At 43.5% G+C, this 11,341-nt stretch overlaps 1 protein-coding gene across 1 annotated transcript in view; it reads left to right on the plus strand.

Annotated features, from left to right (window-relative positions):
- LOC121572214 (hippocalcin-like protein 1) overlaps positions 1 to 10,278 on the plus strand; it is a 74,468-nt gene extending 64,190 nt beyond the window's left edge. The window contains exons 4-5 of the mRNA XM_041884151.2: positions 7,916 to 8,021; positions 8,270 to 10,278. Of these exons, the coding sequence (XP_041740085.1) occupies positions 7,916 to 8,021; positions 8,270 to 8,367 (204 nt within the window). The 3' untranslated portion in view covers positions 8,368 to 10,278. The remainder of the gene's footprint in view (positions 1 to 7,915; positions 8,022 to 8,269) is intronic.
- The last annotated feature ends 1,063 nt before the right edge of the window (positions 10,279 to 11,341 follow it).

An 11,341-nucleotide genomic window follows, 5' to 3' on the forward strand; every position in this document is an offset into this window, starting at 1 on the left:
GACATGGGATTTGTAGTCCTGATGGAGGTCATACAGGTGAGAAGGTCCACTTCAGTTTCTGCTCCAGCTTGCCCAGCTCGTTTTCTGTAGTCAATGTTTCTCATTCAAAAGTGGATGAATACATCCTCCTGGTTCCTCTCTAGGTTTCTTCCTAGGTTCCTGCCTTCCAGGGAGTTTTTCCTAGCCACTGTGCTTCTGCCTCTCCATTGCTTGCTCTTTGGGGTTTTAGGCTGGGTATCTGTAACGCACTTTGTGACACCTGCTGATGTAAAAAGGGATTTATAAAATACATGTGAATTTGATTGATTGATGAACAGACACACTAGTCATGATGAGGTGATGGAGATCCTACAGGTGAAACAGAGAAAACAGGGAGAGAGTTTTGGTGTGAGCTGTATGTAGTTCAATGAAAGAAAGTGTTTTGTACTACGATGGCAAATGTGGCAGAGGCAAACTGGTCGTTGCTAGCTTAGCCTACTGTAGCAGAGGCAAACTGGTCGTTGCTAGCTTAGCATACTGTAGCAGAGGCAAATTGGTCGTTGCTAGCTTAGCATACTGTAGCAGAGGCAAACTGGTCGTTGCTAGCTTAGCATACTGTAGCAGAGGCAAACTGGTCGTTGCTAGCTTAGCATACTGTAGCAGAGGCAAACTGGTCGTTGCTAGTTTAGCATACTGTAGCAGAGGCAAACTGGTCATTGCTAGTTTAGCATACTGTAGAAGAGGCAAACAGGTAATTGTTAGCTTGGCATACTGTAGCAGAGGCAAACAGGTCATTGTTAGCTTAGCATACTGTAGCAGAGGCGAACAGGTCATTGTTAGCTTAGCATACTGTAGCATACTGTTGTATGAGACCTGTACTACTAGCTGTTACCCTGAACTACTTATATTAACTTTTATGGTACAAGCTTTGTCCCTGTTCCCTAGACTTATGACTAGGGCCCATAGGGAATAGGGTGCAATTTGGGATGAAGCCTTAATGTTTTTGGCAGCTGACCTGTGCAGAATACAGCCCTTACTTCCTGATTAAATGATCATGTGACTTGCCACGTCTAACTTGATTATCTGACCTAGCGATGGCCAGGTCTGATTTGCTGTATCGTGGGCCATATGAGAAATGAAACAGCTAGCGTGATTCAGATTCTGCAATATGGTCAACAGGCTATCAAACAAACTGTCATTGGCCTCATGGACAAGTAAACTGTGACTGTTCAAAAATAGGCATTTTTAAACCCTGACCTGGGTAAATCTAGCTTTGTATTTAGATAAAAAGGGAGATTCTAATACACAGTCCTTGGAAGGAATGACTAAGGTTACAAAGCTACCGGTATTTTATTTCATTTTTCATTTTTAGTCATTTAGCAGACGCTCTTATCCAGAGCGACTTACAGTTAGTGAGTGCATACATTATTATTTTTTTCATACTGGCCCCCTGTGGGAATCGAACCCACAACCCTGGCGTTGCAAACGCCATGCTCTACCAACTGAGCTACATCCCTGCCGGCCATTCCCTCCCCTACCCCGGACGACGCTGGGCCAATTGTGCGCCGCCCCATGGGTCTCCCGGTCGCGGCCGGCTATGACAGAGCCTGGATTCGAACCAGGATCTCTAGTGGCACAGCTAGCCCTGCGATGCAGTACCTTAGACCACTGTGTTTTTATCTAAGTTACCGTAATCTTCAGTAATTTTGGTAATAAACAGAAAATCTATGGCAATCTATCGTACATTTGGGGAATTTTAGTAGATAGACCATATGGTTCAAGAGAAAATAGCCTAATTAATGAAAAAAGCATTGAAACAAAAATGACATTATTTCCAATGAACTCTTCCAACTATTTACTTTTTTTACAACGCCACCATTTTGACGCCAAAACATTGACAAAAAATACATACTGACATAGTAAAATAAAATACAAATATAAAGGATATTTCATGCTGAAACCCTCATATTAAACACCAATGTTATTCACAAAGTTGATGATCTATATTTAGGATAATATTTTACAACTTTGTCATTCAAATTTTTTGTCTCTATTTTATATAATATTTTAATTATTTCATTTATTTTACATGTGATAAGGCCACACAAAGAGCCAGAGATTATTACAGACATCTGTGATAATCTGAATTACCCAAAAGGGCCACTAGATGTCTTTGAACTGTACCAACATTCTGGTAGTTTACTGGTAAACTTAGAAAGTTTCCAGTAATATACCCTCCCATTGCAAGCATGTTGACAGTGTGCTTGTATTTTAGCTGGCCAGTAAAGAGGTTAGATAGGACTAGCCTTTAATATCTGGGTATTATGTTATTCACCAGGTCTAGCCGAAGGAGCGAGGAACAAGAGAGAGAAAGACCGAGACAAATACAGAGAGAGAGAGAGAGAGAGAGAGACAGAGAGAGAGAGAGAGAGAGAGAGAGAGAGAGAGAGAGAGAGAGAGAGAGAGAGAGAGAGAGAGAGAGAGAGAGAGAGAGAGAGAGAGAGAGAGACAGAGAGAGAGAGAGAGAGACAGAGAGAGAGAGAGAGAGAGAGACAGAGGGAGAGAGAGAGAGAGACAGAGAGAGAGAGAGAGACAGAGAGAGAGAGAGACAGAGAGAGAGAGAGAGAGAGAGAGATGCAGAGAGGGTTCTGTATTGTTCTGAGAGCATGGATGGCTGCATGGCTGCATGCACTGTGTGCTCCAGGATTAGTGAGTTAAATTTAACCAGGGTTTATCCCTGAGTGTGTAGAATACTGGGATTATCCTCTGGCTCACCGATGTTATGCTCTGGTGAATGAGAGGAGGAGAGACTTAGGAGAGGAGAGGAGAGGAGAGGAGAGGAGAGGAGAGGAGAGGAGAGGAGAGGAGAGGAGAGGAGAGGAGAGGAGAGAGAGGAGGAGCGACAGAGGAGAGAGAGGAGGAGCGACAGAGGAGAGGAAGGGAAAGGCCACACTATTATTACTGAGGGTGGAGGGATGGAGAGAGAGAGAGATGTGTGAGAGTTGGATGAGGGGTGATGAAGGGGTGGAGAGAGAGACAGAGACAGAGGGAGACAGAGGTAGACAGAGGGAGACAGAGGGAGACAGAGGGAGACAGAGGGAGACAGAGAGAGACAGAGGGAGACAGAGGGAGACAGAGAGAGACAGAGAGAGACAGAGGGAGACAGAGGGAGACAGAGAGAGACAGAGGGAGACAGAGGGAGACAGAGAGAGACAGAGAGAGACAGAGAGAGACAGAGGGCGACAGAGGGAGACAGAGGGAGACAGAGAGAGACACAGGGAGACAGAGGGAGACACAGGGAGACAGAGGGAGACAGAGGGAGACAGAGAGAGACAGAGGGAGACAGAGGGAGACAGAGGGAGACAGAGTGGGAGACAGAGAGAGACAGAGAGAGACAGAGAGAGACAGAGGGAGACACAGGGAGACATAGGGAGACATAGGGAGACAGAGAGAGACACAGGGAGACAGAGGGAGACACAGGGAGACAGAGGGAGACAGAGGGAGACAGAGAGAGACAGAGGGAGACAGAGGGAGACAGAGGGAGACAGAGTGGGAGACAGAGAGAGACAGAGAGAGACAGAGGGAGACAGAGGGAGACACAGGGAGACATAGGGAGACATAGGGAGACAGAGAGAGACACAGGGAGACAGAGGGAGACAGAGGGAGACAGAGAGAGACAGAGGGAGACAGAGAGAGACAGAGAGAGACAGAGAGAGACAGAGGGCGACAGAGGGAGACAGAGGGAGACAGAGAGAGACACAGGGAGACATAGGGAGACAGAGGGAGAAGGGAGTTACCCTGTAAATATTATTAGGAACTGAGTTGTGAAAATAATGAGCGTGTGATTGTGCGTCAGAAAAGCTTGGCCTCTCTGTCGCTGCCACACTTCACTCTGTTATAGACAACAGCATATGTCTCCCCAATCCATCCCACAACGTCACATCTGGCTGTTATCCAGCAACTGGTTATTGCAGAAAAGATGTAGTCAGAAGTGAGAAGAACATCCTTCGACTGAATGTAATAACGTTGGACTTGAAAATACGTGGAAAGAACAACAATGGCCCTTAAGGCCTTGGTAGCATTCATCTTTCAAGAGTCTGGTATTTCAGTTTGCCACTTCTCATAGCCTGCAATGTCCTTGTGGGACAAAATAAACTCAATGAAACACTCATTCTTTAAAGGTAATATGATACTGCTTCAGGTGCTAAGCTGCTGGAACAACATTATTATAGATATTATTCAGGGGTTGCACCTCCGTCACTCAGTCGCGTCATGCCATTGTTATGAACGTTCTTAAAGGGGCAATCAGCAGTTTCTACATAAATGTTTTGACATATATATAAATACGTACCCATTGATTCTTGAAAAATATAACTTATAAAATGCCTCATGAGTTAGTGCAACTGCCATTTCCCATTACAAACCAAAATAAAAGCTTGTTTTGCTTCAATGTTTGTAAACAAAGTAAATGGAAACAAACAATACATAGCCTCAAAACATGATTAAAACTATCATATTGATATCTTGGATGGTCAGTCCTTGAATTCATAGCTCTGTCTACGAATTTGAAAGTGGCTATGTTTCTCCAGCCCCATCTCTCAGCTATATACCAAATCAGTGGCGGGTGGCCACTTTGTTTTTGCTTGAACTGCTGATTCCAGCTTTAAAAGCCTCCGAAAGGCATCTGTTCATTCTGAACGGGGGATAATGTCTGTCAATTTCAAAATTACACTATAGTGTCCTGGAAATACGATGACATTGCTAAAGTAGGCAAATCATTTGTAGGAAACAACTCTGCCATCACTGAAGATCATTATGATGTTGTAAAATGTACTTTAGAGAGATGACAATGTTGCCATTAGCTAGCAAAGTTCATAAAAATAGCTAGCAATGCTAACGTTAGCTAGCAAAAATTTGGAGCAGTCCTCTCAACCTTAGCTAGCTAGCTAATGTTATGCTGCATCTAAAGTCAATCTGGCGTCATCACAATGCTGACAAAAGGTTTTCCTGTTAATTATTTGTCTCCTTTTGAAATGTCATCATGTTTTCCACCCACGGTAGAAGACATCTTCATCAGCGCGCATTAAGAATGCACTAAGCGTAATGCTCAGTTGTGCATCAGTCCTAAAAACGAACGTTAAAAACAATGTTGTGACGAAACGTGCAACCCCATGATTAGTTATGCTTTTCTGTGTTAGCCCACAGTGCAGGGGAGGGCAACTATATAGCTGAATCAGGCGTGTTAGTGGTGGGCTGGACCAAAACCCTGCATGCACTGTCACTCTTCCCCACCCTTGAAGCAGAGGACTGCATCCCAAATCGTACCATATTCCCTATATAAGGCCTATAGAGCTCTGATCAAAAGTAGTGCACTATATAGGGAATAGGGTGACATTTGGGATGCACACCCATTACTACTCTCAGGGGGTCTTGTGATATGCAGATAGAGGATGGATATGATCGATACAGAAAGCTATGCTCTCTTCAGCCTACAGCAATGACTCAAGTGGATTTCCCCCTCTGTGTTCTCTGCTCTCACTCTCGGCTTCTCTTTAAACCATCCATCCTATCTCCCTCTGCTCTCACTCTCGGCTTCTCTTTAAACCATCCATCCTATCTCTCTCTGCTCTCACTCTCGGCTTCTCTTTAAACCATCCATCCTATCTCCCTCTGCTCTCACTCTCTCTTCTCTTTAAACCATCCATCCTATCTCCCTCTGCTCTCACTCTCGGCTTCTCTTTAAACCATCCATCCTATCTCCCGCTGCTCTCACTCTCGGCTTCTCTTTAAACCATCCATCCTATCTCCCTCTGCTCTCACTCTCGGCTTCTCTTTAAACCATCCATCCTATCTCTCTCTCTCTCTCGCTTTCTCTCTGTTTCCACTTTTCTTGAACTCGATCTTGTTCACTCGCTCTCTCTCGCTCGCTCTCTCTCAATTCAATTCAATAAATGCTTTATTGGCATGAATGGGTGGTTGCCACTGTTGCCAAAGCAATGTATGTGAAGCATTACACTAATGAACAATATGTTTGAGCAACAGTAATAATATATATCAACACAAACAATTATACCTGGAAAATAATACACTAAAATATAACAAACAGCAACAATTGAGAAATTAAATGTGTGTGACACGGTGGGATCTACTGTCTCTACTATATTATGACAGACCAGGACATCAGATACAGTGGGGGAAAAAAGTATTTAGTCAGCCACCAATTGTGCAAGTTCTCCCACTTAAAAAGATGAGAGAGGCCTGTAATTTTCATCATAGGTACACGTCAACTATGACAGACAAATTGAGAATTTTTTTCTCCAGAAAATCACATTGTAGGATTTTTTATGAATTTATTTGCAAATTATGGTGGAAAATAAGTATTTGGTCACCTACAAACAAGCAAGATTTCTGGCTCTCACAGACCTGTAACTTCTTCTTTAAGAGGCTCCTCTGTCCTCCACTCGTTACCTGTATTAATGGCACCTGTTTGAACTTGTTATCAGTATAAAAGACACCTGTCCACAACCTCAAACAGTCACACTCCAAACTCCACTATGGCCAAGACCAAAGAGCTGTCAAAGGACACCAGAAACAAAATTGTAGACCTGCACCAGGCTGGGAAGACTGAATCTGCAATAGGTAAGCAGCTTGGTTTGAAGAAATCAACTGTGGGAGCAATTATTAGGAAATGGAAGACATACAAGACCACTGATAATCTCCCTCGATCTGGGGCTCCACGCAAGATCTCACCCCGTGGGGTCAAAATGATCACAAGAACGGTGAGCAAAAATCCCAGAACCACACGGGGGGACCTAGTGAATGACCTGCATAGAGCTGGGACCAAAGTAACAAAGCCTACCATCAGTAACACTACGCCGCCAGGGACTCAAATCCTGCAGTGCCAGACGTGTCCCCCTGCTTAAGCCAGTACATGTCCAGGCCCGTCTGAAGTTTGCTAGAGTGCATTTGGATGATCCAGAAGAGGATTGGGAGAATGCCATATGGTCAGATGAAACCAAAATATAACTTTTTGGTAAAAACTCAACTCGTCATGTTTGGAGGACAAAGAATGCTGAGTTGCATCCAAAGAACACCATACCTACTGTGAAGCATGGGGGTGGAAACATCATGCTTTGGGGCTGTTTTTCTGCAAAGGGACCAGGACGACTGATCCGTGTAAAGGAAAGAATGAATGGGGCCATGTATCGTGAGATTTTGAGTGAAAACCTCCTTCCATCAGCAAGGGCATTGAAGATGAAACGTGGCTGGGTCTTTCAGCATGACAATGAACCCAAACACACCGCCCGGGCAACGAAGGGGTGGCTTCGTAAGAAGCATTTCAAGGTCCTGGAGTGGCCTAGCCTGTCTCCAGATCTCAACCCCATAGAAAATCTTTGGAGGGAGTTGAAAGTCTGTGTTGCCCAGCGACAGCCCCAAAACATCACTGCTCTAGAGGAGATCTGCATGGAGGAATGGGCCAAAATACCATTAACAGTGTGTGAAAACCTTGTGAAGACTTACAGAAAACGTTTGACCTGTGTCATTGCCAACAAAGGCTATATAACAAAGTATTGAGAAACTTTTGTTATTGACCAAATACTTATTTTCCACCATAATTTGCAAATAAATTCATTAGAAATCCTACAATGTGATTTTCTGGAAAAAAAATTCTCATTTTGTCTGTCATAGTTGACGTGTACCTATGATGAAAATTACAGGCCTCTCTCATCTTTTTAAGTGGGAGAACTTGCACAATTGGTGGCTGACTAAATACTTTTTTCCCCCACTGTAGATCAACTGTCTATATTTTCCCCTTTAACAAAATGCAGATTCTCTCCTCAACAGGCAGCAAGACATCCTACAATTATTTCTTTAAATTCTCTCTCTCGCTCTTTTTCTTGCTCCCTCCCTCCCTCCCTCCTTCCCTCTCCCTCAGGCCATTTATAAGATGGTGTCGTCTGTGATGAAGATGCCGGAGGATGAGTCCACGCCAGAGAAGAGAACAGACAAGATCTTCAGACAGATGGACCTCAACAACGATGGTGAGGGAGGAGGGAGGGAGGAGGGAAGGGATGGAGGGAGGAGCGAAGGGGGAGGATGGGTGGGGGTCACTGTCAGGTTATAGTTTTGAGAGCGTCTGAGCAGTATTTCAGTTCTCTCTCTCTCTGTCTCTCTCTGTCTCTCTCTGTCTCTCTGCTCTCTCTCTCTCTCTCTCTCTCTCTCTCTCTCTCTCTCTCTCTCTCTCTCTCTCTCCCTCTCCTTCTCCCTCTCCCTCTCCCCCTCCCCCCAGGTAAACTTTCACTGGAGGAGTTCATTAAAGGTGCCAAAAGTGATCCCTCCATCGTGCGGCTACTCCAGTGTGACCCCAGCTCCGCCTCCCAGTTCTAACCCCGCCCACCTGGCCTGCCACGTCCACCCCGATTGCTATGGAAACACTCCAATCAGTGCATGATGGTTCTCGTCTCTCATATCTTTTTGGTGTACAAGTTGGAATAAGAGATTTAAAATGAGATAAAACAAAAATCATTGTAATTTAATTTTTAAAAATATATAAACGAAAGAAGAGACAAGCATAGATTATTATTAAGAAGATAATTACGACAACTTATAATTACGCCAAGGCGTTCCGTTGTCCGATGTGTTTTCCCGTCTCTCTCCGGATCCGGAAGGATGAAATTCTGGAAGGAAGGGATGGAATTCCGCTGAGCACCGCTGCCTCACAACATCAGGAAGTCCGTCGGCCATTTTTACAAAGTCGGGAATTTTGGGGAAGAGAATTAAGGGAACATTCCATCCTGAGAACCATGCATGACCTTCTGTATTCTAATCATTCTGTTCCATAGATTCTGTTTCTCCTCCAATCAAGGCACAGCTTCTCCAATCCTCTTCCACTTTTATATCCATGTTTATGTGTATATAGAATGCATATATATGACATCATACAAAATGAATAGCCAAGTATATCTGTCTTTATAACTCTGGTTGCATTCAGAAGGCAGTATTATGTAGCTGAGTTGTTTGCTCTGATCCGATATAGGAATTCCATAGCGGTTTTCCATAGAGGGAATATGAGACTGAGAAAGGAAAAGGAGTTGGAATTTTCCTGTTATATGATCTTTCACTGGTGAAAAGAAAGCTGTTGAAGATACCATTGGGTTTTTATTATTAATTGATTATACATTTTATTTTTTAACATAATATTGTTTTCTTCCTCATGTTGTTTACTTGTATTGATTTATTTTAATTATTGTGGTTTTAATTTGATTTGTCATTGAAGACGATCGTAACCCAGTAATGGAAAAGAGTAGAAAGAAAGAAAGAAAGAAAGAAAGAAAGAAAGAAAGAAAGAAAGAAAGAAAGAAAGAAAGAAAGAAAGAAAGAAAGAAAGAAAGAAAGAAAGAAAGAAAGAAAGAAAGAAAGAAAGAAAGAAAGAGACTTGGATAATGACTTGTCTTTGGAAACCGTCCGTCTCATATCTGTCGAAGATGGAATGTTGAGATTCCAAAACTCGGCATGGAAGGAACATTTGATTCCACAATGCATTTGGGCAACGAAACCAGTAGCAGCACATCATATATTTTGAGCCGCCACGAGTGTATGCATGCATGCATGTATGTATGTGTGTGTATGTCTGAGTGTGTGTGTGTGTATGTGCATGTGTGTACAGTGTGCATGTGTACAGTGTGTGCATGTCCAGGCTAACTTAACAGTCTAATCAATTTGTGTTGTTTATTAACATGTAATATAAGTATTTAAAAGTTATTTATTTCAACACTTTATCGCATCACTGAGCAGTAAAGTACAGTAGTCACATCGTCACACACCACACTGCATGGTACGAACAAAAAATACAAACAAAAAAAACTGAAAATTAGATTTGTAGCTCTTCTCTCTTCAGCAGTACTCTTACTGTAAAATACCAGACCACTCTTACTGTAGGCTACCAGACCACTCTTACTGTAAAATACCAGACCACTCTTACTGTAGGCTACCAGACCACTCTTACTGTAAAATACCAGACCACTCTTACTGTAGGCTACCAGACCATTCTTACTGTAAAATACCAGACCACTCTTACTGTAGCTTACCAGACCACTCTTACTGTAGCCTACCAGACCACTCTTACTGTAAAATACCAGACCACTCTTACTGTAGCTTACCAGACCATTCTTACTGTAGGCTACCAGACTACACGCAGAAGACGCACGTCCCGTCTTTGCACACTCGTGTGTGTCCGTGTGTGCAACTTTGAGACAGACCCCCTCCTTCCCTCCCTCTCCCCCTCCTTCCCTCCCTCTCCCCCTCCCTTCCCTCCCTCTCCCGTCCTTCCCTCCTTCCCTCCCTCTCCTTCCCTCCCTCTCCCCCTCCTTCCCTCCCTCTCCCCCTCCCTCTCCCCTCCCTTTCCTCGTCTCCCGGACATAGAGAACACACTAAGGGCTTCGTTATCATTCTCTATCCCAATGTGCTTAGCCAACAGGCAGTAGGTAGAGGAGTTGTTTTAAGACACTGATCACCTAGAGGCTACGTCCCAAATGGCACCCTATTCCCTATATAGTGCACTACTTTTGACCAAGGACCATAGGGCTCTGGACGAGTGCACACTTCAGAATGTATGCTGCACTGCACCTCTGCTATGGGGCTCCCAGTGTCACTGCCCCCTTGTGGTTGGATAAGGAACAGTCGCTGCTACACTGCTGCTAAATTATTTGACAGCTTTTCCAGAAATCTCAGTTTGAAGATTCCCAGATTTCTTGCTGATTCCAGGAATTCTTCCATCCGGGATTTCTGGAAAAACCTGTACATTTTGGGAAAGTTACCAGAATTTTGCAACCCTATACCGTTCTACCTACCCCGCTTCTATTCTCACTGCCTCTAAAACTTGAACCTTGGATCAATAAAAACCCTATTTCTTTATTATTTCTGTTGCATGAAAACCTCCAGCAAGGATTGTCATGTTTGTACCTGTTTTGACCCGAATCAATGACAAATATACCTTATGTGTTTCAAACATATGCGTGTCTGGGTTTTTCTTATGGTTCAATTAAACAAATATTTTAAAGAATATTATGATTCTGGTTAAGAGTTTTTATTCGTTGGAGTAAAACATGCAGAACATCCCATGTCGAATGTATTGACCACATTCACTGGTCCTTATGACAGAATGTATTGACCACATTCACTGGTCCTTATGACAGAATGTATTGACCACATTCACTGGTCCTTATGACAGAACAGCCTTTTAGTTTGACTCCGTTTCTCTCTGAAGATTTAGTCATTTTGTGCTCTGACATGTCTTATTATTACACTGTTACTACACAGGAGGTGAGAGTGACTGCTGTGTGTGTGTGTGTGTGTGTGTGTA

This window comes from Coregonus clupeaformis, chromosome 8, assembly GCF_020615455.1.
Source record: "Coregonus clupeaformis isolate EN_2021a chromosome 8, ASM2061545v1, whole genome shotgun sequence".
Taxonomy (NCBI): domain Eukaryota; kingdom Metazoa; phylum Chordata; class Actinopteri; order Salmoniformes; family Salmonidae; genus Coregonus; species Coregonus clupeaformis.